This window comes from Hemicordylus capensis, chromosome 15, assembly GCF_027244095.1.
Source record: "Hemicordylus capensis ecotype Gifberg chromosome 15, rHemCap1.1.pri, whole genome shotgun sequence".
Lineage (NCBI taxonomy): Eukaryota > Metazoa > Chordata > Lepidosauria > Squamata > Cordylidae > Hemicordylus > Hemicordylus capensis.
The window spans coordinates 3,031,293-3,057,716 of record NC_069671.1 but is presented as its reverse complement, the minus strand read 5'-3'; the positions used below and the strand labels follow the sequence as shown (position 1 = coordinate 3,057,716).

Below are 26,424 nucleotides of genomic sequence, written 5' to 3'. Positions count from 1 at the left end.
GTGGGTGGGATTCTAAAGGGCTGACTCTGTGGAAAGGACCCCTCTCTGCAAATACCTCCCGTAGTGCCTGCTGCTTCTCGTCTTGCAGCTCCTCCCGCAGTCGAGCCAGTTCCATCTCCTGCAAGCAAAAAGCGGGGGAAAGATACCTTCACATCCATGATGGTCTTTAAGGCAGAGAAAAACAACAAGAGGCACCTCACATTGCTACACTTAGGAACCTAGGGGGCTGCCGTATACTGAGTCAGACCTTTTGTCCATCTAGCTCAGTATTGTCTACCCAGACTGGCAGCGGCTTCTCCAAGGTTGCAGGCAGGAATCTCTCTCAGCTCTGTCTTGGAGATGCTGCCAGGGAAGGAATTTGGAACCTTCTGCTCTTCCCAGAGCAGCTCCATCCTCTAAGGGGAATATCTTCCAGTGCTCACACGTCTAGTCTCCTATGACCATCTACCCTATCTCCATTAGTTCTCTAGCTGTTGCTGGACTACAATCCCCATCATCCCCAGCTGCAAAAAATCACATCTGGCGATGGTACTACCCAACGCAGCCCGGAAACGGCTACCTCCTTTCGCAAGGCCTCCCGCTGCAGCCTCTCCAGCTGGCGCTTGTGCTCTTGCTTCAGGCCCTCCAAGGCGGAGCCCTGGGCCTCCTTTTCGGACTCCAGGCTCACGACGGCTTGGCGCAGCCTCGCCAGCTCCAGATCCTTGGCCGACAGGGTCTCCTGCAGGGCCGAGATCCGCCGCTCCAGCCCCTTGATCCGCCCCTCCAGCTCGCCCGCGGCCTGAGCGACCTGTGCTTGGGACAGACAGACCCCATGGAAGACGGACAGGCAGGCAGCCCACGAGGCCGGGCCAACTCATTCTGGCCGCAGGTACCATCTCGGGGGACCAATCTGCCCTAATGCTTTTGGCAAACCCAAAAGGTGATCGCATAAAATAAAATAAAATAAAAAATAAACAGCATTGTTGCAATTGTTAGGTGATAGCATTTCAGATGGAAACATCTCCCTCCCTCCCTACCGATTCATTATGTAGCTGATAGATAGGACTAGGTCTTTTCTATCCCAAGTGTACTTCACCAATAAAGCGACTTAGGACAACGATCTCCAGGCGTGGTCTTTAAATCATCGCAACCAAGGAACTCAGCACTGGAACTGGAGTGGGTCGCTTCTTTTTTTTTTGAGCACTAACAGTCACAAACCCCAACAGTACGAAGGGCCATAATTTGCGAGCCGAGACTCCACAAGCACTGTGCCCAAATCCCACCCACAGCGCGCCTACCTGTTGCAGCTGCGCATTCTGGACTCCCGCAGTTTCGTGCACTGAGGTTAACTCCGACTTGCACTTCCGGAGCTGGTGCTTCAAAGACACCAGGCTGTCCTCTAGCTGGCCCACCTGCGTCTTCAATTCCTCCCGCTCGGTCACCAGCCGGGAAACCTGTTAAGGCAGAGGAAGCCGGGGAGGTGAGGGGCTTTTATGGCGGAGTAGGAACCAGATGGCATCAAGCCCGGGAATCGCTCCTCGGAAACCCAGAACCAAAGCTGCTGCACTTGGATTTCTCCCCTGCCCTTGGAATGGAACACCCATCCGAGCTGGGGGAAGGTGATCCAGTTAGGGAGATGGGTCGAGAAGTCATATCCAGCCAGTCCTGCGGCTTGAATTTCAGGGAGGGAGAGCCGGCAAGTGGACGTAACTCTGGGGAGCAGATGGGGTGGGGGCAGCTGCACGGATTGCTCTCTGGGAATCCGGGGCTGGACGAGAGGTTCGGCTCCCTGCTGCAGGAATGCCTCTTTGTTTCCGCCCCATCCCACTTACAAACAAGGGAAACGGTTGCAGAGACAGTCTGTGGGCAAATAGAGGCTTCAATCCGGCCATCTGTTTCGGGACACCGGTTGCTCACCTCGGCTTGCAGAACCCCGTACCGGCTGCATTTCCTCCTCAGGGTGCTCAGCTCCTCCTCCAGCCTGGGCAGCTCCCGCAGGCAGGCCTCTCGCTTATGACCCAGGAGCACCAAATCAGCCCTGAAGGACGGAAGAGAGGTCAGGCTGGAGAATGTGCCCAGGGCACAGGTGGAGGCAGAGACCTGAACGCATCACAGCCCTGTGATCCCTGCAGGCTGCAGGGAGGCAAAGGAACATCAGCGCAGGCCTGCTGGATCAGGCCCAAGAAGGCCCATGTAGCCCAGCCTCCTGTTTCCCCCAGTGGCCCACCAGATGCCTCTGGGGAGCCCACAGGCAAGAGATATGAGCATGCCCCCTCTCCTGCAACTGGGATTTGGAGGCATCCCACCTCTGAGCCTCTAGCCAGCAAGACTAGAAACTAGAGAGAGAGCTGGTCTTGTGGTCGCAAGCATGACTTGTCCCCATAGCTAAGCAGGGTCCACCCTGGTTGCATATGAATGGGAGACTTGATGTGTGAGCACCGGAAGATCAGGGCATGATGGAGCCGCTCTGGGAAGAGCAGAAGGTTTCAAGTTCCCTCCCTGGCTTCTCCAAGATAGGGCTGAGAGAGATTCCTGCCTGCAACCTTGGAGAAGCCGCTGCCAGTCTGGGTAGACAATACTGAGCTAGATGGACCAAGGGTCTGACTCAGTATATGGCAGCTTCCTATGTTCCCTTGACAGACCTGCCCTCCATGAATCTGTCTAAGCCCCTTTAAAGCTAAGCAAGCTGGTGGCCATCACCACGTCCCGGGGCAGAGAATCCCATGAATTAATGGCACGCTACGTGAAGAAGAACTTCCTTTTGCTGGTCCTCAATTCTCTGGCCATCAGTTTCACGGGATGACCCCTGGTTCTAGTGCTGGGAGAGAGGGAGAAACATTTCCCCCCCATCCACTCTCTCCACACCATGCATAATTTGATAGATCTTTATCATGTCTCCCCGGAGTCACCTTTTTTTTTAACTGAAAAGCCCCAGATGCTGCAGCCTCGCCTCCTCAGGAAGGTGCTCCAGGCCCCTGATCGTCTGGCTCGCCCATTTCTGCACCTTCTCCAAGTCCTTAAGATACGGTGACCAGAACTGGACACAGTCCTCCAAATGTGGCTGCACCATAGATTTGCATAAGGGCTTTGTGACATTAGCACTTTCATTTTCCACCCCCTTCCTAATGACCCGGGGCATGGAATTTGTCTTTTCCACAGCTACTGTGCACTGAGTCCGTCTGCATATGGAGGTTCCCAGGCCCTCTTGACTGGGTGCTCAGCCCGCTTAAGAGGAGTCGTCTCAGTTCTCAGCTCGGCCAGGTGCTCAGAGGAGGCTGTTGGCCTGTCACAGCCCACCCCGCCCCACCGATACCTGGCCTCATCCACTTTGCCTCGATTCTCTTTTGCTTGCCACTCCAGCCTCTGTGCCTCCTCCTGGCTCTCTTCCAGGGCTTCTCGCAAGGTCTCCAGCTCCAGAGTCATGTGCTAAAAAGAGAAAGAAAAGGAGGCTGGGAAAAGCAGGCACGGATTTTACTCTGGGAGAGCCGCCGCCAGTCAGTGTAGACAACGGTGAGCTAGACAGACCAAGGGCCAGATTCAGTAAACAGCAGTTTCTACACTGGAAGCATGCAGAACTGCGCAGCAATGGGCCTGCTTAGAACAGCCATCTCTGCGTGGTTCTGAGGCGGTGGGGCAGATTAGTCTGCTTTGGAAGCCCCAAATTACAGAGGAGAGCCCTTGCCCCACCCAATCCCCCCAGAAAGCTTGGGACTCCTCACGCCACCTTTTTTTGCTGGAGGACGCTGCAGAGGGACACCTCAGCCTCACGGATCTGGGCCTTCTTTTGCGACAGCTTTTCCTCTTCCAATTCCAAATCCTGTTAAACATGAAAAAACTAGACTTTTTCACTGCCCTGTCCTTCAAGAGGTACCCCCCACCCTAGATTTCATCCAACGTTGCCAGTTCCATCGCATCCTCGCCAAGGTGCCTGGGAGGTGCAAAAACTATCTTGGGGAAAGTTCAGGTAGTTCAGGCATCCAAGTGTGGCATCCAAGTGTCCACTATTTTATTTAGGATATTTATATGCTAAATTTCGGCCAATGCACTCAAGGGTGGTTCCCCGTTGTTGAAATAATGGCTTGCCATTTAATATAGAGTTTATCTGAATCCAAGACTAGATTCCCCCACCCTCAGCCCATGTTCTTTAATTAGAAATGGGGGGGGTCATCTTAAACGACACCCCCCCCTTGGGGAGCCCTTGGGGAGTGAAATTGGGGGAGGAGAAATTGGGGAGTGAAATTGGGGGAGGAACAATTGTGGAGTCGTCTTCCTTTCGGGTAAATACAGGCATAACATATATTTAACCTGTGTTTTTAAGGGGGTCATCTTAAATGCAGAATCATCAGGGAGAGGAGAGAAAAACAATTAAACGCAAGCCGCGACAGGAGGCTGTTCTGGGAAGGGCCAAACAGCATCTGATCCAAGCCTGGCTGTTCCACCTCTCTCCTTGATCAGAAGACGGGAAGCATCCTGCCAGAAGAAACAACCCACCTCCACAGTGCTGGGATGCTCATTCTCCCAGGAGAGGCATTCTGGGGCCTAGATCATCCCACCTTCTTCAGGAGCCCTGTCCCTTTTGGAGAGGGGTTTGTACGAGGCTCAAAAGGTCCACTACCTTTGCATGGGGTTCGAAAGGTTCACTACTGGCCTGTCAGATTTGGAGAGGGGTTTTCCCAAGGCAGGTTTCAAAAGCCACATTAGTACTTTCCCCACGAACATCCCAAGTGACCCAAACCACACCTGCTGCAGCTTCACCATGGATTCCTCCAATTTCACGAGACTGGCAACAACGTCTTCAGCCAACGGATCTCCTCTGTGCTGCGTGGTGCCTGCAGAGGGCTGGGGGGGAAAGAGACCGCCAAAGTCATCAATGCAGCCTCCCTTATTCTGGCAATCAGACTGGAAAATGAAGTCCTACTCACTGGCCTACGGAATCAAATCAACACGTTTTGTGTGTCAATGTGTAAGTGTAAAGGGATGCATACTGGGGCAAAAAACCCCAACTTCACATATATGCTGATGGGATCTGAGCTGTCGGTGACTGACCAGGAGAGAGATCTTGGGGTTGTGGTGTACAGCTCGTTCAAAGTGTCGACTCAATGTGCGGCAGCTGTGAAAAAGGCCAGTTCCATGCTAGGGATCATTAGGAAGGGGGTCGAAAACAAAACGGCTAATATTGTGATGCCAACAAGTCTATTGGGAGTACTGCATACAGTTCTGGTCACCAGACCTAAAGGAGGTCATCGTAGAACTGGGAAAGGTGCAGAAAAGGGCAACCAAGATGATCAGGGGCCTGGAGCACCTTCCTCCAAAGGTCATGACCTCAGAGGTCATTACCAGTCACCCGCTGCCCCATGGATATGCGGGTCCCCCCCCGCCCCATACTGAGGTTGGGTGCTGATTACCCAACCACGGATATCCGAAACCATGAGTGCCGGTACCACAAATAACGTATTAAGTGTATTGCTCCTCTCTTAAAGAATCATCCTGGCCATACGAATCAATTTTACTTAGATTTTTTGCTGTCAAGTTTTAAATCTGTTACTTCTATAAATGTGGCCAAGTTTTGTTTTGTGGCATCCAAACTTCGTAGAGCTTGTATTAGCAATTTGGATATTCTGTAAATTATAAATGTATTCTTTTAAGTGTTAAGCTGGTCTAAGGACCGTAATAAATTCACTACTACTTCTACAAATAATGAGGTCCTCCTGTGCAGAAACAAAGAACAGCGACTGCTTCCACTCTCATCGCAAAGACCCCCCCCCGGTGCCCCCACAGTACCTCATCACCTCCGCAGGCCTGGCTCTTCGTCGCCTTCCAGTGAGGATCTGCTGCTCTGCTTGGAGTCCGTCTCTTCGGGCTGCCGATTCTCCAGAATCGAACCAACTCCCCTTCCTCCTCCTCCTCTTCCTCTTCATCACTGGAACTCAAGTCCCTGGAGACGACCACAGGGCCAATGGAGCTCCAACACAACGGCCCTTCTCCTGCCAATGTGTCTGGATCACCCGGCTCGCACACGTCTCCCCATCCTGCTCTCAGTGCACAGCGGTCAGGGGCGATGGAGCTGCAGTTGCTCTGGCCTGACCTCCTCAACCCTGCAGGTCCATCATCCCTGACCTCTGCAGGCTGAGTGGAGGGAAACACGGAACTTGCGGGTGCACATTGTCACTCCCCGGTGCACACACAGAACTGGCACACGGGGAGGATGGGGGGGGGGATGCCACGCTGAAGACCGGGGGTGGGCCAGGCAGAACAATCCTGCTCCCCTCCATGCGTTGATCCAGCACGTGGAGGGGATGGCTTCTGCCTTTCTCTTGGCCCAGAAATTCAATCAAAGAGCAAATCCAGAAACAAGGGATCAGCACCTCTGGACTTCCATTTATTCAGAGCTCCAAATCTGAATAAATGGGAGAGCTGGTCTATGTGGGGGAAAGCTGATCTTGAGGTGGCAAGAGTGAACTGTCCCCTTTGCTAAGCAGGGTCTGCCCTGGTTTGCATTTGAATGGGAGACTACAGGTGAGCACTGTCAGATGTTCCCCTTAGAGGACGAGGAAGAGCATCTGAGATTCCAAGTTCCCTCCCTTGAATTTGTGTATGTTTTAACTTGTTTTATGTTATTGTTAACTGCCAGAGACGAAAGTTTGGGGCGGTGCACAAATTTGATAGATAAATAAATAAATAAAAAAGTTTGTATACGTTCATTTCCGCTCTTAAAATGGACAATCTGTATACCACTATCCACCGATCTGGACTATAACACTGGTCACTGTTGGTTTGAGATTTCTGTGATTACTTAGTTATGTCTATGCTGTTTATTTAAAAATTTAAAAAATTTTTAAAAATTAAAAACGTACAGTGCACACAGGTCTGTATGCAAGTACAGTTATCCACACGTTTTGTCGGACGCAGGTACAGCAGCACGCTCACCAATTGCATTCCAGGGGGGCCTGCTCCTAGGTTCACTTCGAAAATGCAGGTACAGTCATTCACACAAAAACATGTAAGAGTGTACAGACCTCTGTACACGCGCACAACATAATGTCTGAATTGTGCTCTCTGAAAAGAAACCTTTGTGAAAAACCAGCAGGGGGGGAAATCAAATCAAATCAAAACAGAACCTCGCGAGGGTGAGAGGGCCACACACCCAGCTCGGCCAACCTCAGCGCTGCCAAATGCTCACACAGACTGACCTTAGCCAGTGCCTCTGCAGTGAGTGGGGTTTCCTGGGGCTGGGACCAGAGCCTGTTCGGAGACAAGAGGAACAACATTCAGCCCCAGGTTTTCAGACACGGCAGGGAGAAGGAAGGGCCGCCCACATCTCTGTCCCACTCCCTGGATTGGAGAGTTGGTCTTGTGGTAGGGAGCAGGCACCGTTCCCTTTGCTAAGCAGGGTCCACCTTGGTTTGCAACTGGATGGGTGACATGTGAGCGCCGTAAAATATCCCCCTTAGGGGATGGGGCTGCAGCTCAGTGGAAGAGTATTTGCATGTTTGCATGCAGAAGGTCCCAGGTTCACTCCCTGGCAGCATCCCCATGGAAGGGCTGGGAAGATTCCTGCCTGGAACCTTGGAGAGCTGCTGCCAGTCAGTGTAGACAATATTGAGCTACAGGGACCAAGGGTCTGACTCGGTATGAAGAAGCAGCTTCCTCTGTCCCCTCCACCACTGCACAGATTAAAATGAGGACAGGCGTGCCTCACCCCTAGAATCACTTTTCAAATCCCAGCCTCTCCACACATCCTGCTAAAGGTAAAGCTAAAGTGTGCTATCGAGTCGGTGTCGACTTGTGGCGGCCACAGAAAAGCCCCGTGGTTGTCTTTGGTAGAATACAGGAGGGGTTGACCATTGCCTCCTCCCACGCAGTATGTGGCGATGCCTTTCAGCATCTTCTTATATTGCTGCTGCCCGATATAGGTGTTCCCCATAGTCTGGGAAACATACCAGCAGGGATTCGAACCGGCAACCTCTGGCTTGCTCGTCAAGTCATTTCCCTGCTGCGCCATTAGGTGGCTACATACATACTGCTAGTGAGGGGGTTAAATCGACAGGAGGCAACCTTACGGTGATTCCCTCCAGGGCCTTTCTTCCGGATGCTGGTGCCTGCGATCTCTGTAATAGGGATCCCCAGGCTGTTGCTGACTGCAACTCCCAGCATCCCCAGCTGAAATGGCTTTGGGCAAGGGATTATGGGAGCTGTAGTCAGCCGGATCTGGGAATCCCTGTGAGAGGGAATACTGGTTGGTACCCAGCGTAGGATCTCTGAACTGGGCCAGGAAGGGGTGTACCTTGCCAGCAGCCAAAGGCCCTGCTGAAACGGGCCCGACGCGCCTTCTCCATCCTTGCTGAATCCAGGTCGCTGCCAACCGTGACACCATCAAAGCTCTTGAGAGGGATCCCTGCAGGATAGAGATGATGATGATGATGATGATGATAATAATAATAATAATAATAATAATAATAATAATAATAATAATAAACTTTATCCGTTAGCTGCCCCATAACAGGTTGTTCTCTGCGTGGCTTGCAGCATTAAAAAAAAACCATCCAATAAAAACACAAACAAGTTACAACACAAAATTTATAAAAATACAAAATAGAAACCAAACAGTTTAAAAACATTTTTTAAAAAATCAATTTAAAAAGGAAGAAGATGGCAAGACGAGAATCACAGCAAGAGGGCAGTGATGGCAAAGACTGGAAGCAGTTCCTGCGCTCTGAACTGACACCCTGGTGTGCTCCAGCCTGGACCAGTCTCTTTCCCTTGCCTGGCACATTTTGTGCCTCGCCTCTGGGGCCAGAAGGCCGTGGGCTGCAGCCTGCCCTTGCCCACAAGACTAATGCTTCCTAGCAGCCTCTTCTCTCCTGCTAACTATCTCCTCCCAAAGCCTTCCAGGGGGCCCTTGATCCGCTCCGACTGGGATTCGTGGTGCTCAGCACCCACGTTGCCACCAAAGGAGAGGACAAGAAAGCATGTATGCGGTGAAAGTTCGGAGCTACCAGACTGAATGCAACATTTAAGAGAGCGTTTCCTTCGCTAGGGGCCCCGCTGCCCATGGGGCTCATCGAAGAGGTCTGTTTTTAGTTGCCAGGAGGGGTGTGCACAAAACTGGGTGGCCCAATTCGGGTCCGAATCGAACAAGGTCAGTTCGGTTCAGAACGCCCCTCGAACCCCGCCATTCGGTTCGGGGGCGTTCACGATCTTTTTTCCAAAACATATTTTTTAGTAATCACCCTCTCAAGGGGGCTTCTCCGAGGCCACGCGGGGGTGTGCGGAGGTTCCCCCTCCCCCTGCTGGCCCCCATTACGTTGCAAATTGCTCTGTTGAGGAGGTCTTCCTTCCGAGCCTCACCCCCATGGCGGCAGTTACTCTCCCCCTGCTAAATAAAAAGAATCCCCACGTTCAAAAGGTGCCCCCTTGCCCAGTTAGCAGGCAGCTTCCGATGTCACTCAGCCCTTGCAAACAGCCCTGGAAAGGTTGATCACGACCCTCTTAGCTGCAAAGGCTTTGCAGACAAACGGACAGCGAGAATCCCAGACCCAGTTCAACTCCCTCCTCTGCCACAGACTCCTTGTGTGGTGCTGGCCAAGTCACACCTCCTTGCGGCCTCAAGCAGAGAAAACGAAAGGAGATGCTGTAACAGCGACGGAGAGAAAGACCACCAACCGCTTTGTCGTTTCAAACACACACACACACGAACAGGGTCGGCTCCCTTCAACTCACACTCCATCAGCCCCACAGCAGCAGCGTGGCTTTCCGGGTGGGGGAGATCCCTGCCCTGCGGCCTTCTCTGTTCCACGTAGCCCTCACTAGACACTCCGAGGGGCTTCCGGGACCCCCAAGTCCCCAATCCTAGCAGAGCTGCCCTTTGCCTCTGGTCAGTTTTCCAGGCCACCAGTGGATCGAGACTCTGGGGTGGACCGGATGGACCAGGGGACGGCCCACAGCTACGGTGGGCGGCTTTGAGGGTGGACAGAGAAGCCACGCCCGACAAGTCCCTTGGGCAGCCAGACTGTCTCTTGCCTTGGTCTGTCCTCCATGGGGCTTCAGCACCCCAAACAGCTGTTCCGAGGGCGGCTACATCCGCAGTTTGGAGAGGCCGAGACGGCCCCAGATCTTCAATGAGCAACGGACTGTTTGAGCTTTCGTGAGCGTCCTGAAGCAACTGAGAGGAGCCCTCCAAATCTTCTCTGGGCCCCAGAAAGGCACTCTCCCCAGAGTTCCTCAGCCCCAAGCCCACAGGTGTGTCCTTGGCATCCAGGGGCCAAAACACCCCTTTCCTCGCTGAGCCACCTTTTGCGCATCCCGCGTCCCTGGGGGTCTCATTAAAACCCTTCTGGCTAAGTCCAGAGATGGTCTCTCCGAGGGACCCCAGAGTTCTTCTTGGGTTCCAAATATATATGGAGGGAGGCTCTTCTGAATGGCCGGCCAAAGCCCAACTCAGCTCCTCCAGGGATGCTCCATTCAGTGGCTGCGCAATATCCTGCCTACACACTGAAGAAGAATCCAGTGTCGTCCTAAAGTCTGCCAAAAGCTGAGAAGGACCGGTGTTCTCCACCGGGCATCGGGTAGTGTACTCTAGAGGCCTCAAGCCACGGGACAGGTTTCCACCAGGGAATGCATCTTCCTCCTGCTCCTCAGAACTCCACAGCAGGTCCACCAGGCCTCCCTTAAACTTGGCGGCCAAGTCTTCTGTGCAGACAGAATCTGATCTGCTCCAGCCTCCAGGAGGAGGGCGCTCTGAGATGGGGAGATGTGCCGGCTGTCGCCAGCTGTTTTCCTCCTTCCCAGAGGATGGCTCTTCCCCGGCTGAAGCACGGCCGCTCCTGTCCGCAGAACATCCTCCCAGATCTGCACGGAGGAGGGAGGAAAGAGAGCCGTCAGCTTCTGCCTGATCCAGAAGTCCTATTCATGAAATCTTTGCACTCAGAGAGAAGATCCTGCCAGGGTCACAGAAAGCGTGGCTGGCATGTGTGCGTGTCTCTCTCTCCAGGGTCTCCTTGCTGAAATCCGGACGCAGAAATTCCTGCTCTATTTATCAGACAAATTCAGAAGGTCCTGGTGATGCTGGGTGGTGGCATTTTTAAATATATGTGCCTATAATTCTTCCTGTCATATACACCAACCCCTATCACACCAGCAATCATAAACAAATACACAGACCCACAGATTTTTAAAACACCACATCAGGAAGTTAAAAGAACTCACAGATTAGGAGTACCTGGATTCTATCAATCCTAACAAACGTCCCGGCCTGATTAAAATAGACTTTACTTTTATGTTCCACTTTGTAAAAAAAAAAAAAATTTAAACCCCAATACTGAAAAAGTACCATCCTTTATTCTGTTAATGCATTAACAGTTGCAGGTAATAGTGGACACACTTGATTCATACTCATGACTTTCTGCAAATGCTTTTTCAAGGCATTTTTTCAAGGCATTTTTCAAGGCATTTCACAGCAATCACTGCATCCCAGTACCATCTCTGAACAACCTCTCTCCTGCCATTTCAAAATATGAGTTTAGCAGACAAGAGGTAAAGTGTGCCGTCGAGTCAGTGTCGACTTGTGGCACTCACAGAGCCCCGTGGTTGTCTTTGGTAGAATATAGGAGGGGTTGACCATTGCCTCCTCCCACGCAGTATGAGTTGATGCCTTTCAGCATCTTCCTACATCGCTGCTGCCCGACAGAGGAGTTTCCCATATTCTGGGAAACATCCCACCGGGGATTTGAACCGGCAACCTCTGGCTTGCTAGTCAAGTCATTTCCCTGCTGCGTCATTAGGTGGCTACGATGTTTTTATACTGGGGGAGGCTAGTGGCCTCCCACTGGTTGCCAGTCCTGCGTTGCATGTGGCTATTTCATTTGGGGCCCAAAGCGAGGGCTGAGGCCCAGAGAACACACAATCCCAGGTACGCAGGATCTCACCTAGACCCTGCTTCCAAACCATCAAGCCCTGATCCAAATCCTGGGAATCCCGAGAGATCTTAACATTTTACTTATACATTTATATCCTGCTCTTTCTCTGAGGCACCCACGGCAGGGTACAGAGTTACATTTATCCCCACAACAACCCTGTGAGGTAGGTTAGGCTGGGAGAGAGAGAAGCGACTGGCCCATAGGCAACCAGTGAGTTTCATGGATGAAAGGGGATTGAATTCAGGTCTCCCTGGTCCTAGTCCAACACTACACTTATGCTGGCTCGCACTTTGTTTGGGATTGAAGCAGAATTCCCGTAGTTTGTTTGTTTTTTAAAAAAACATTTAATTGGAAAACAACAACTACAACAACCAGATTACATTATCATCTCTTGAACTCCCAGCAGATATGTATGGCATAATATATATGACAATCCAAAGTTCCACTTTCACCCTTTCCCAGCCTTCATCCTGACAGCAGACATTGCAAAAAGATATAAAATATAAGTAATTTACTAGTCGGTCCTCAGTGTTTTTTAAAAAAAGCCAAATCTTGGGTGTGGATGTTGACCCTGTGCTGTATTATAATTTATAAAAGCTTCCCAGGTTAACACAAATGTTTCATCTGAGTTATTCTGCAAGTAAGCAGTGACTTTAGCCATCGGAGCATATTCCCATAACTTTAGTAGCCAGCCATCCAAGGTTGGGATTACCTGTGACCGAGAATTCCTGTAGTTTTTGCCCATCTAGTGCTTTCCCATCCGGTGTGAACAGGATGGAGACCAGGTGAAGAAAGATGGGAAACTTTACTGTGTGCAGAAACCCAAAAGTCAGTTCTTTGCAAGAGAAGAGGGAAGCCAGGCCTAAACAGCCGGGGAGGCAGTGCCAGCAACTCCCAGCTTCACTGAACGATTGGGCTGGCAGCATAACATCCAGTGACTTCTTCTCTGGGTACCAGAGCCTAATGAAGTCATAAATATGAACCCCTGTAATTTGCAGAAGGAAAAGTGGAGGGATTTGGCATGGCTGGGGCTACCCCGTGGGCTGAGAAATAGGGCCACCACGCTCATCCCAAGGGGAAACTCAAGGAAGCCAGCAGGGGCAGTCTGCAGAAATCGGAAAGGCTTACCTGCTGCAACGGAGGTCTCCAGCGAGGCGGCCCCATCACTGCTGTTGCCCTGGACTCTCGCACCGGATCCTGGAGCCTGCAGGTCGAGAATAGATATGGGGAGGACTTAGCAATAGGGCAGGGTTGGGGACAGTGTTCCCTCTAACAGGGACGCCCAGATGTTGTTGACTACAACGCCCACAATCCCCAAGCAAAAATAATTGCAGCAGGGGATTCTGGGAGTTGTCTTCATTCATTCAGTTTTTATACCGCCCTTCCAAAATGGCACAGGAGTGCGACTGTGCAGCAGGAACAACAACAGAAAAGCCTTGGCTTTCTACACAGAAAGCACCTTAGGGGCAGTGGCTGAGGGAGGCAGTGTTCCCTCCAACAGGGATTGCCAGATGTTGTTGACTACAACTCCCATAATCCCCAAGCAAAAGCCATGGCAGCTGGGGGTACTGGGAGTTGTAGTCAACAACATCTGGGAAGCCCTGTTAGAGAAAAAACACAGGAGGGAGGAACTGCAATTTAGCAAGGAAGGGACACAAGAACTGTTGCAAGAACTGCTTCAGTGTGGATTCCCAAGGATTATTATTTATTATTATTATTATTATTATTACATTTATCTGACTCAGGGGTCTTGTGGCCAGCTCCCACAAAGAGGAGAGCTGCTCTGGTGGGAGCCAGCATGACTTGTCCCCTTAGCTAAGCAGGGTCTGCCCTGGCTGCTTATGAAAGGGAGACTAGAAGTGTGAGCCCTGGAAGAGATTCCCCTTAAGGGGTGGGGAGCCACTCTGGGAAGAGCATCTAGGAGGTTCCCAGTTCCCTCCCTGGCAGCATCTCCAAGATGGGGCTGAGAGAGAGACTCCTGCCTGCAACCTTGGAGAAGCCGCTGCCAGTCTGTGAAGACAATCCTGAGCTAGATGGACCAAGGGTCTGACTCAGTATATGGCAGCTTCCTAAAGACTCCTCCATCCGGAAATCTTCCATGAGAAGATCTAATTTTCAAAACAAGGGAAGGCAGTAGGCCTGGACCCTGGATCTTTGGAGTAGCTAGAATGGCCCTGTTCTCCACCAGCCTTCCTTCTCCATCAACCTGGTGGCGACTCAGAGGCCGGCATTCTCTACTGTTGCCCCAGAGCTGTGGGTCACCCTTCCTGCTGAGATGAGAGCTGTTGGCTTTAGGGGGAAAACTGAAGACACATCTTCAGCTTTTTAGCTATCTAGTAGTTTTCATGGGCAGCTATTCCAATTTGAGCCACCTAACAGCACAGTGGAGAAGTAACTTGCCTAGGGAGCCAGCGGTTGCCGGTTCGAATCCACGCTGGTGTTTCCCAGAATATGGGAGACTCTTGTATTGGGCAGCAGCAATATAGGAAGGTGCTGAAAGGCATCAACTCATACTGCGCGGGAGAAGGCAATGGTCAACCCCTCCTGTATTCTAACAAGAAAACCATATGGCTCTGTGAATTTTTATATGTTTTGTTTTAAAATCTCTGGGCCTGTTTTATTGTTGCAAACCGCCTAGAGACTTCGGGAGTGGGCGGAATTCAAATAGGTTCAATAAATAACCAGCCTGCTTTTTTCTTTGGCTCACACAATGTGGAGATGCACTGTGATCATGCTAGGACCAGGGATGTCAAGGGTCCAGGAAGCAACTTCACGTCACCGTCTAAGCCTTCCACCAACAACTGTCCGGCACGGACCGACAAATAACTTCAGAAAAAGGCCTTCATACCTGCAGCTGGCTGAGCTGGGCATCAATCGAGTCTAGCAGGTAATCACAGTGGTCCTTGGCCCAGGAACCCAATCTCGCTGAAGGAGCAGAGGGCCCATCCGTCAGTCCTGTGGGAGGTGAGAGCACCCCAACTTTTAGGCACTCTGAGCCTTCACGGGCAAGGCCTCCACGTAACCCAACACCTAGATGAAATGCTGGCAGATCTGCTGGTGGGAGAGAATAACCTGGAACATAGGAAGCTGCCTTCTACTGAGCCAGACCCTTGGTCCATCTGGCTCAGTACTGTCTACCCAGGCCGGCAGCAGCTTCTCCAAGGTTGCAGGCAGGAGTCTTTCCTAGCCCTACCAGGGGCTGAACCTGGGACCTTCTGCATGCAGAGCTGGTTTGATATTTCATTCCCCAAAGTGTCCCCTTTGCTAAGCAAGGTTTGCAGGTGGATGCATTGCTACCTGAGAGTGCTGTCTGCTGTAAGATATTTCCCCTTAGGGGAATGGGGCCTGCAGCTCAGTGGAAGAGCATCTGCTTTGCATGCAGAACATCCCAGGTTCAATCCTTGGCAGCATCTCCAGGTAGGCCTGGGAGAGACTCCAGGTTCAGCCCCTGGTAGGGCTAGGAAAGACTCCTGCCTGCAACCTTGAAGAGCTGCTGCCAGTCAGTGTAGGCAAAACTGATCTAGATGAGCCAGTGGTCTGACTCAGTAGAAGGCAGCACCTTCACGTGCTCAATATTTGGGGAAAGAGCTTAGCTGCATGGCAAAGCAGCTCTCCAAGGTTCTGGGAGGGCTGGGAAAATTCCCTGTTTGAAACCCTGCATAGCTGCTGCCAGTCAGAAGAGACAGTACTGAGCTAGATGGACCAATAGTCTGCGAGAGGGAGCAGATTCACATTCCAATTCTGAAAGAACCGCACTGGGTGCAGACATCTAAATGGAGCCTCCATGTGCCAAGGCAGTCTACACCGGAATACAATGTTCTGGGGGAAAGACAAAGTGCTGGTTATTACCTATAAAGCCCTCAGCAGCTTGGGTCCAGGGTACTTAAGAGAGCGCCCTCTTGGTCGTGAACCCAGCCGTCTACTAAGATCATCTGGGGAGGCCCAGTTACGGTTGCCACCGGCTCGTTTGGTGGCAACTCAGGACCAGGCCTTCTCTGTGGCTGCCCTGGGTCTTTGGAAAATGCTCCCTGTCGAAATCAGAGCCTCTCGATCTCCAATTGCTTTTAGAAAGACCCTCAAGACACACCTGTTTTCCAGGCTTTTATCTGAAATTCATTTTAAACTGTTTGATCATTTTTATCCTATGAAATTGCTTTAACTTTTTTAATTCTGTGATTTTGTTGTTGTTTTGACTCTATTTTATATTTGTTGTTTTAAATTGTGTATACCACCTAGAGATACACATATCATGCGGTATATAAAAATAACAAACAAATAAATGATGATGGGGCTGTAGCTTAGTGGTAGAATATCTGCTTTGCATGCATAAGGTCCCAGGTATCTCATAGGAACGTACGGAGGTGCCATACACTGAGTCAGACCCTTGGTCCATCTAGCTCAGTATTGTCTGCCCAGACTGGCAGCGACTTCTCCAAGATTGCAGGAAGGGGTCTCTCTCAGCCCTATCTTGGAGATGTGCCAGGGAAGGAACCTTGGAGAAGCCGCTGCCAGTCTGTGAAGACAATACTGAGCCAGATAGACCAATGGTCTGACTCAGAATATGGCAGCTTCCTATGAACTTGGAACCTTCTGTTCTTCCCAAGGTGGCTCCATCCCCTGAGGGGAATCTCTTCCAGTGCTCACACTTCTAGTCTCTCATTCAGATGCAACCAGGGCAGACCCTGCTTAGCTAAGGGGACAAGTCATGCTTGCTTCCACAAGACCAGCTCTCCAGGTAGGACTGGGAAAGACTCCTGCCTGAAACCTTGGAGAGCCACTGCCAGTCAGTGTAGACAATACTGAGCCGGATAGACCAATGGTCTGACTCAGTATGAAGCACCTATGTTCACAGCAGCATTTAAATTTCAGATGGAATTCCCACAGTGAAGCACTGTGCCAAAGATTCATCTTTACACTGGTCAATAAAACTGCCACTTTATCCTATATCCTGTATCTCCCATTCCACCCCAGTATGTATCTTTGAGAAGTAAAGCAACAAATTAGATCATGCAAATTCTTAGTTACCTGCAGACCCGTCTGGCTTCCCTTCTGCTAAGGCTGAAACCGCCTGTGTTGACGCCATGCTGCCGGCCTCTAGAGGAAAAGCATACGACTCATACATCGCAGAAATACCACTCCAGACCTCACCTCTTGCCTATGGGTTTCTCAGAGCAGCAGGAGGAGAGAGGCTATGCCCTCAGCTCTTGCTTGCGGGCTTCCCAGAGGCATCTGGTGGGCCACTGTGGGAAACAGGCGGCTGGACCGGATGGGCTTCCTTGGGCCTGATCCAGCAGGGCTGTTCTCATGGTCTTATGTACCTACAATGACTCAACGGATCATAACAGATTTGTAAAACCATGCATGGGGTAGAGTCAGGGTTGCACAAATCTGGACTACAAAACTCATCATTCCTCTCTAGTTGCAACTGTGGGTGGGGATGATGGGAGTTGTTGTCCAACAACAGCTGACTGGGCCGGGGCGGGGGGGGGGGGGCGGCAAAGTTGTACAGCCCTGGTGTAAAGAGAGAGTGCGAGAGCTTTTCTCTGTCATATGTCTGGTCACCCAATTGATTTTTTTAAAAAACGTATTTAATTAAATTTTTATTCCATCCTTCACTAGTAATCATAACAGCAGTTAACAATTAGAACGATCCAGTGAAGGAAGCAGAGCTGGGACGTATGAAAGAAATCACTTCTTCATGCCTTCTTGAATTTGCCTGACCCAAGCTAAGAAGGCTCTGAAAAGGGGTTAGACAAATTCATAAAGGAGAAAAGGTTCACCAACAGCGGCCAGTCATTACGTAGCGCCTTCATGTGTAGAGGCAGTATACCTCTGAATACCCATGGCTGAGGAGCAATAATAGGAGAGACATCTAAATGGAACCCCCATGTGTCAAGGCAGTCTCCATCGAAATGCAATATTCTGGGGAAAATAACCGGGGAGGAGGACAGTTGCCTGCAAGCTTGTGAGCCTCCTGGGAGCATCTGGGTGACCACTGCTGGAATCTCCTTGGATTTTTCTCAGCAGCAGCAGCAGAGTGGGGCTTGCGTGCATTAAAAGTCCTAGGTTCAATTCCTGGCAGCATCTCCGAGCAGGGATGGGAAAGACTCCTGAAAACTGGGAGAGCTGCACTGCCAGTCCGTGCTGACAATACTGAGCGAGATGGCCCAAGGGTTTGGCTCAGCAGAAGCCAGCTGCTGCCTCTGTTCCTATATGGGCGCTGTAGCCAACGGCTGCAGGGGAGAAAGTGGAGACCCCCCCCCCGCGCATGTCACTGAAGAAGAGCTTTCTGGGCACCCTTGAAAGAGCACCCTTGGCTTTTCTGAAGTGGGGTGAAGGGCTGGCCGCCTGCGAGGTCCCAGTGCAAGCCCAGGAGGACACCCTGAGCTTGGCATGCGGGCGGGGGCAACCACCGGGGCGGGAAAGGTGGCCACCATCACCCGACTGAAACGGGGTGGGTGGGGTTTCTTCGCGGAAAAAGTCGCGGCTCCGAGGCCAGCCCGCTCCCACAGCCCCGCGACTCACCGGCTGCCTGCAGGGAGCGCCCCACACATGCCTTCTCGTCGCCCCCCAGCGCAGTCCTCTCCGGTGCAAGGCAAGCCCGTGCAGACACCAGCTGGCGGGCAGCCGTGGAACGTCCCGGGCGAGGGTTGCCCGGCAACCGTGGAACGCCGCACGCCCCCAGCGCTCCGATTGGTGGGGACTTGTCTCCGTCGCCTAGCGACGCCGGGCGGCGGAAACTTCCAAGAGGCGGCGGGAAGCCAAGTGGCTAGCTCCTGGGTCTTCTTGGCAAAGCCTCCCCTGGAGGTGGCCGGAGGGGAGGGGAGGGGAGGGGCTGGGCAGGGCAGGCGGCCTCCCCACTGAGCAGGCAGGGCGGCCAGTCCTTTAGGAGATCGGCTCTCCTCGGTGGTAGGGAGGGAAGTGTTGCTCAGCCGGAGGCAGGTTGCAAAATGGGGGAGGGCGTTACCCACCCCCCCGCTCCAAGCACATTTAGGGTTAATGCACTGGGGAGTATGCATGCCCCCAGCCCAGGAATTTGCTTTCTGTCGTCGCAGAACCGAGGTTGTTGCAATCCTTTCGCAGCAATACGGACACACACTTCCGATTCCAGATTTTCAGAATCCTCATTTGGGGTGGGGGTTGCTTGCTAGCTAACTAATTACGAGTCAGATCCCCCTGCTGGTCCACTGCAATTCCCCCGGAAATCCATGCATATCTCTAGCTAAGTAGGGTGACCAACGGCCCCTTATTTCAGCTCGAAAGGGTCTGTCCCTTACGGGAAGCTGTTTTCACCTTATTTTCAACTTGCATGTAGGAGATTCCAAGTTCGCTCCTTGGCAGCGTCTCCAGGTAGGGCTGGGACCTTGCCTGCAACCTTGGAAAAGCTCCTGCCTGCAACCTTGGAAAAGCTGCTGCCAGTCTGGGCTGACAAAACTGAGCTAGATGGACCAAGGGTCTGACTTGGTATATATATATATATATGGCAGCTTCCTATGTTAACTATGACTCAGATCAAACCAGTTATTTTCACTAATAAATAAAAATGATGATCCTGATCAGTATTCAAAGAAGAATATAATTCAAATAAATGATCTTTTTGTGTGGCAGATGAGGTTATAATTCAGTGCTGATTCACCTCCCACTATCCCTACTCCTAATTCAACATCTCCTGCTTCTGTGTCTTTCAAGGAGCTTGCTGCTGTACAGATTTCAACTCCTTTCTCTTCTCTCTCCCTACTAGAGTACTTGGTGGTTCTGGTAAATAAGGGAATCTTCTCTGACTAGGCAAAAGTGCCTAGAGAAAGCACTTTCTTGGCCGAACGAGTTCCTACCCGACTCGGAGACGCAAAGAGGGGGGCAGAGGCTGTAGGTTCCAGGGAGGGCATGGTTCTCAGCAGCAGGCATCTGGAGTGTTAAGCCATGGTGAGTGGATGGGAGAACCGTCTCTTAGAGGTGACACTGGCTTTTTAACTCCTTCCTGCCTCATTTAGCAGCTGATCCTAAGAAGCCGCGATCCATTTCAGAAAGTGTGCATTGGATAAAACGGTGTGCAGAAGAGGCCTGCTGGTACAACTAGGCCTCTTGGAGGGCTTATGGCTTACCTTACTCCGAGGAGTCAATGCCTCACGGCCTTCGCTTGTGAGATGCTTCTTAGTACGGGGCCTTTCCAGTCTCTGGGAGATGACGGAGAGGGGTTACTGCAAGAGATTCTGCTGCTAAAATAAGTAACTTCTATCGGGTAGGAAACGGCCGGGAAATTCAGGACCAACCAATGGAAGTACTTTTTCACACAGCACATCATTAATCTACGGAATTCTCTGCCACAGGATGTGGGGACTGATGGCCACTAGCTCGGATGGCTTGAAAAGGGGCTTAGACAAATTCATGGAGGGCAGGTCTATCAATGGCTACTAGTCTGGTGGCTACAAGCCACCTCCAGCCTCAGAGGCACGATGCCTCTCAGTACCAGTTGCAGGGGAGCAACAGCAGCAGGAGAGAGGGCATGCACAGACCTCTTGCCTGTGGGCTTCTCGGAGGCATCTGGTGGGCCACTGTGTGAAACAGGATTCTGAACTAGATAGGCCTTGGGCCGGATCCAGCGCAGCTGGGCTGTTCTTATGGGAAGCAACCCCTATCTTGCAGCAAATTATTGAATGGCAGAAGACCTCCGATCAGTCATCAGTATTCCCTACTCTAATTAATACCCAGGTACCACGTGACAGTGCAGTTCATTCAGGGTCAGTCGGGCCCCAAGCCCGGAAACAGATCCACCCCCTTCCCCAGCATATTTCTCCCCACAGCCAAAGGCAGAGGTGACAGATCTCAGCACAACGCCAGCGTTAAGACTCCTGAATCCACATTTTTATTACTGTGTAAGCAAAGAGAGATCACTCACAATAATATTGGTTTTCCAAGTATTACATTCAACAGCATTTACAGTCGGACGAGGGTCAAATCCTCCGGTGGGGGAAAGAGAGAGGCGACAAGGCAAAGGGCCTCATCCAGTGCTGGCATGGAAGGAGAGAGAGGCTTCAACGGGCTGTCCCATAATATCTCCACCTCCAGAGCAGAGCAGAACTTCCCACTCAGTCATCGCCGAAAATTAGCAGACAAGCGCTCTGAAGTTTTCCACACTCTTGTACACCAGGCATCACATGTCGATGCTGCTTCCCGTGTTCCCGGGGCTGAGCTCAGGGCTGCAGAACTTTGGCTCTCTGGCTGTTTTTAGACGACAACTCCCATCATCTCCTGCTACAGTGGCCAAGAGTCAGGGGTGGTGGGAGTTGTAGTTCTGCAATTCCACTTGGCATGCCACAGGTTGGGGACCCCTGGCTTAGCAGAAGGCGCAAGTAACTATCCCGATTTTTTTTTTAAACCAACAACATAAAAGGCAGGCTTTGTGGAGGCTGTTCCACTCTGCCTCATTGGATTGGTTCCCGAATCGGTTCCCGAATCGGTTCCCAAGATTCGGTTCCCGAATCTCGGTCGGTTTCCAGAGACAGCATGCACACTGAAGTGGCTCAGCCCACTTGACAAGGCCTCTTGCTTTGGGGAAGAGGGAAATGCGCCTACTTGCCCGATCTCTTCCGCCCAACATCCCTGCCTATCGGAGGTGCCACCACTTAACGAGTACAGCCAGCCTCGTGGTCCATACCCTGTCACCACTGATGGGGAGGGGAAGTGCCCAGGCTCTTTGCTGACACTCGTGGGATCAAGTACGCACAGAAAGTAAGGCATTAGATAGAGCTGTTTTCCCCAGGCCATCGTATCCACACTGGAATAGGCCTTTAAAAGAGAACCAAAAAGTAAACCAGAAGCCCCCACATCGATCATGTGACCACGTTAAAACCTGAACCAGAGAGAACTGTGAAAAGACAATTTTCTGGTTCACCTCGACCTATGGAAGTGCATGTTGGGGGAAGAGGAGCAGAAACCTCTCAGGGGTCCCACAAAAGGCTGCTGCGCAGACTGCACCGGGTTGGCTCAGGGTTTTACCCGAGGAGCTTCAGAAAACTGCTCCCCTTTGTGGCCTGGGACGTATGTGAGAACAATTTTTGCGGGGTGGGGATGCTTCTATCAATGTGTTTATTGTCCAAATAAAACCCCCCGCCCGATGCATTTGGGGCACAGCTGTTCGCACAGACTTCCTAAAATGGTATCATAGCATTTGTGGGATTGCTTGGGAAACTCAAATCTGTTAATGGAGCTGTCACCCTTCTCCCCCTGACCCCAAAGAAAAAACATCCACGATGGACACGTCGGCTGGTTCAAACAAACAAATGTCCCTTTAAAACACAGGCGGCAGCTTCAGTCAGTATATGTGTTCTTTAAAATCCAGACAGTGCACTTACATATATATATATTTTTTTTAAGGATACAGGAACAATAAAGTGACCCCAAAGCAGCACCGCGAAAAGTGGCACCACCCTGGGTAGGTTTTTCCAAGTAAAAAAGAAAACACACACATCTAGGAGAAACATCTGCTCTCAAATGCTACTGTTTGGCTTGGTGGGAGTCGTAGGAACCAGAAACGTGTCATTTCTTTAGAAAGGAATTATTTCCTTGAGTTCAGGGGGTTCTCAGACCCGGGGGCCCCCAAGATGTTCTTGGACTGCAACTCCTATCATCCCCTGCCACAGTGGCAGGGGATGATGGGAGTTGTAGTCCATTAATATCCGGGGGGGGGAGTTTGAGAACTCCTGATCTGAAGAAACACTTTGGAACACAATCCACTAGGAGCATCTCTTGCAAAAAGACCCGCATGAAGAAGTCCATTCATCTCAGTGGGGCTTCTCAGCAGATTTTGCTCTCTGAATCTTAAAAATGTGTGGCTTTGGAGCAAAGGCTAGCAAAAGACTACCAATATAAAAGTAACACTTTGGGGCACAATCCAGTGAAGCGGAGTCTCGCACAAGGGCCGCGGGAACGGATGGGAGAGGTTCAGACCGCTTCAAAGGTCCTCTCCGCAGGACAACGTCTCACTGGATTGCGCCTCTAGCTTCACTGCTCTGTCTTCTAGTTTAAAAAAAAAAAAAAAAAGGCCTACCCTGAAAGTGGAATCAAATGTTATCGTACACATGTGTAGTATGGAAAAAATTCAGACAGCGCCACACCTGTCTTCAACACTTTTCCCTCTAAGTATGTACCATATAAATTTAAACAAAATAGTTTTTGTATATATATATATATATATATATATATAATATGTATATAAATTAGAAGCAAATAAATAATAAAAGATAAAAGAGAACACTGAAATCAGCACACTGATATTCAATCGCTATTGTTACATTGCACAGGTTATATTCATATTTATGTGCATGTGTGTCACACACACACACACACACACACACACTATATATATATAGTGTCTATGGTGCAATAGTGGTCGCTAAGGGTGCAGTGAGGGGAGGGACTGCTGGAAGCCCCCCCAATAAACCTGATTGAATGCTGTCCCTTTCGCAGTCTGGGGCCAGAAGCTGTTGTGCCCTGGAGTGATTATTGCTCTTTTTCTCCCCCCCCCCACCATGTGGCTGGCCATGAGAATCTGCCTGGCTGCCCACGTTCTAAGAGATCCGATCTCCGGCTGGGCGGATTTCCAAGGCCCCCCCCCCCCCGCAGAAGCCCAGATTTGCCCTCAAGAGCTGCCCTGTCCTGTTGGGCACGGGGGTCCCGGTTTTCAGCACCGGTTTTCCAGGCGACGGCGACAGCTAGGCCGCCTGCCCATCTGGAAGAGAAATGTGCAGCGGACGTAGGGCCAGCTCCCGGCAGGCTGCTTCCCGGGGTGGGGTGGGGAGGCGCCAAAGGAGGCGCCAACAGCGCAGCTCTACCTGATGAAGGCCAGCCTGCAGGCGGGGCGGGAGAGAGAGGAGCAGCCGCCCCAGCTGCTGCCAGGAAGCAGAGGCAGTTGTGCCCCCCCGGCTTGTTAGGATGAGCCGCGCATGGAAAGAAAGGCAAGTCAGCTGGGGAAGCAATCGGATGTGGAGCTGGCGAGAACAGGCGAGGATGCCTCCGCGGCCTGGAGAGAGGAGCAGCGAGGCCAGCTCCAAAGGAGGGAGGGAGGGAGGGAGGTGGGACATGGGAAGGGGGTGGGTGGAGACGGACCCTCCCATGACTAGGCTCGCTGCCTCTGAGCCGAACCTGCCTTGGGGTCGCTTTACGGTGCGCGTGGAAGCAGTGACATCGCCACGCCGAACGTCCCCAGCCTCGCGCTCGGCATCCTCAGCGTCACGAAGCCGGGAAGGGGGTGTGGGTGGGGTCTGCCCAGGCGCGCCGAAATGCGGGCGAGACGATGGTTCACGCAGGGCCGAGGGCCGGCGACCGCCTGTGGGCTCTGCGCTGCAGTCCGTGGCGACCCCCGACAGGTTTGGGCCTCCCGGGGTCTGTGTGAAGGCTGGGGCCTCCGAGCCGTGGCAGTGAGACGCGAGCTGGGCGGGCCCTGCGGCGTGTGGGTCGGGAGGAAGGCGGCGGGGGGGGGAAGAGCCAGGCGGCGGGGACCTCTCCCAAGTCCACCTCGCCTGTGTCTGCCCGGCTCCCACGGGGAGATCGCGAAACAAAGGAGCGAGACTGAGCCCGAGGTCTGCCAGGGTTCAGTGCGGCTGTCGCCCGCGCCACTGTCTTCCTAACGCGCGGCAGGAAGAGAAAGCATTGCCGCTAACCCCATCCGAAAAGTGCTTCTCCAATGGATACCACACCCGGGCACTGCACAGGAAAGCCAAGTCTGAAATCAGCCACGGAGGGCCCCTGAACAGTCTTTGCTACTGAGCAGAAGCTCTTTGCTTTGGGGCGGGGCGGGGGGGGGCTCTCCAACGTGGGACCCCAGATGGTGTTGGGCTACAACTCCCATCACCCCCCTGGAAGCCACCGTGGCAAGGGAAGATGGGAGTTGTAGTCCCGACGCCACCTGGGGACCCACGCTGGCGAGCCCCTGAGTTAAGGCAGGCCAGGGAGAAGGGTGGTCTGTTCCCCCTTCTCGATGAAGGTCATGATACGGAACCAAAACCAAAGGCCAAACGCTCCCACACACAAAGCCATCTCTGCAAACAAGGAAGATGTAACCAAAAGATATTGCCTGCTGACAGACACTGGATTCAAATACTCCGAAATGCGTGGAAGGAAATTTAATCAACGGATCAGGGCACTTCTCTCGATCCTTTTCCAAAGCAGGGGTTGCTCAATACCCGAGAGAAAGACCACTGCCTGCAAGCACCTCAGGTTCTCCCCAGGATTCAGAGACCGAAGAAGTGGGTCGGGATACGGAGCTGCCTGCATCTTTAGAAAAGGAACCTGAATCGTCAACAGACTTTAAAGCAACTTCTTAAAGCGCCCCCCCCACACACACACACAGCAGGAAGTAAATGATTTTTAAAAAGGGAATCAAAACGTATATCGTTCCCCACAGTGCATGCATCTTTGGAAGTCAGAGCGCCTGGGCGAATAAAGCCAAGGCCAAAAAGACGGAGGCGGCCCAAACTCCTGACACGGCAATAAGTAGGCCAGACTGAAAAAGGAAACCGATCCATCCTCAACTTGATCCTAATGGGTAGCTAAAAAAAGTCACTTAAAAAAAAAAATCAAATGCCTTTTTATTAGTGCATAAAAATAGGTTTGGAGTCCCTGTTTGGTTTGTCTTGTTTCGCTTTCTCAAAATTCCTGGGTTGATAGAAACTCTGTTGTGTTTCTCTGAAGTGTTTGTCTTGGGACGCGGCCCAGATCGCTGGAACTGCTGGCTCTTCAGTCCCACGGCAGGATGGGGCGGTGGGAGGGGGGAGGAGAGAGGGCACCTCAGAAGATGTCGGGGCACATGCTCCAGTCCTGCTTCTCCTTGGCTTCCCAGTATCCGCCCTTGTAAACACAAATCAGCTCCCCTGTCATTGGGTCTAGCTTCCTTTCAAACCAGAGCGGGATGTAGCCTTCGAAGTCCTTGCCTGCAAGAGGTGGGGAGAGCAAGAGAGTTTCAGCCACCCGGCAGAGCTTCCCAGGGGTAGCTGGACCACAACTCCCGTCATCCTGGACCACCACGGCAGGGGACGATGGGAGTTGCAGTCCAGCGGCCTCCGGGGACCCCTGAGGGAGGGTCTGTGGTGCTGCTATGGAGGCAGGTGACGAGGCTGCTCTAGGTGGTTCTGCACTGCCTTTCCTCTAGTCCTGCAGCCCCCACATGCTAACTGGAGCCTCTAATGCCGGGACAAGGAGAGCTGGTTTGAGTGGCGCGCAAGCATGGATGGTCGCCTTGGCTAAGCAGGGCCCACCTTGGCCGGCATTTTCATGGGTGGCTGCAAAGGAGCATTGAAAGATATCCCCCACAGAGGAGCTTACAGCACGCATGTAGCAACATGGGTGGCTGTTTTCTTTTTGGGGGGGGGTGTCAATGACCATCATAAAGGCGATTCTATTCTGACCTCCACATTGTTATTCATGAGCAGTCTCGTGGAAATTAAAGGGGCAAGCTTACTTGTCCTCTTTCGGTGGAGGGGAGTTACTCCTGAGTAACTTCGTCTGGATGTAAGTCCGTGACTGGAGATGCCCG

The 26,424-nt window shown here is 52.0% G+C and overlaps 2 protein-coding genes across 12 annotated transcripts in view; both read right to left on the bottom strand.

The window, feature by feature from the left end:
• The window catches only part of LOC128338020 (uncharacterized), a 40,899-nt gene extending 15,733 nt beyond the window's left edge, over positions 1–25,166 (bottom strand). The window contains exons 1-17 of the mRNA XM_053279877.1: positions 25,076–25,166; positions 24,036–24,333; positions 18,420–18,634; positions 16,920–16,988; positions 14,749–14,849; positions 13,023–13,104; positions 9,700–10,827; positions 8,264–8,374; positions 7,170–7,221; positions 5,761–5,914; positions 4,720–4,818; positions 3,704–3,796; positions 3,293–3,405; positions 1,897–2,017; positions 1,278–1,433; positions 560–787; positions 56–118 (exon numbers count right to left, since the gene is read on the bottom strand). Coding sequence (XP_053135852.1) covers positions 56–118; positions 560–787; positions 1,278–1,433; positions 1,897–2,017; positions 3,293–3,405; positions 3,704–3,796; positions 4,720–4,818; positions 5,761–5,914; positions 7,170–7,221; positions 8,264–8,374; positions 9,700–10,827; positions 13,023–13,104; positions 14,749–14,849; positions 16,920–16,988; positions 18,420–18,634; positions 24,036–24,333; positions 25,076–25,166 — 3,174 coding nt within the window. The remainder of the gene's footprint in view (positions 1–55; positions 119–559; positions 788–1,277; positions 1,434–1,896; positions 2,018–3,292; positions 3,406–3,703; positions 3,797–4,719; positions 4,819–5,760; positions 5,915–7,169; positions 7,222–8,263; positions 8,375–9,699; positions 10,828–13,022; positions 13,105–14,748; positions 14,850–16,919; positions 16,989–18,419; positions 18,635–24,035; positions 24,334–25,075) is intronic.
• A 297-nt stretch (positions 25,167–25,463) lies between these two features.
• The window catches only part of OSBP2 (oxysterol binding protein 2), a 155,904-nt gene continuing 154,943 nt past the window's right edge, over positions 25,464–26,424 (bottom strand). For all 11 annotated transcript variants that reach the window (XM_053279620.1, XM_053279615.1, XM_053279611.1 and 8 more), the window contains one exon: positions 25,464–25,822. In XM_053279620.1, the coding sequence (XP_053135595.1) occupies positions 25,680–25,822 (143 nt within the window). In that variant the 3' untranslated portion in view covers positions 25,464–25,679. The remainder of the gene's footprint in view (positions 25,823–26,424) is intronic.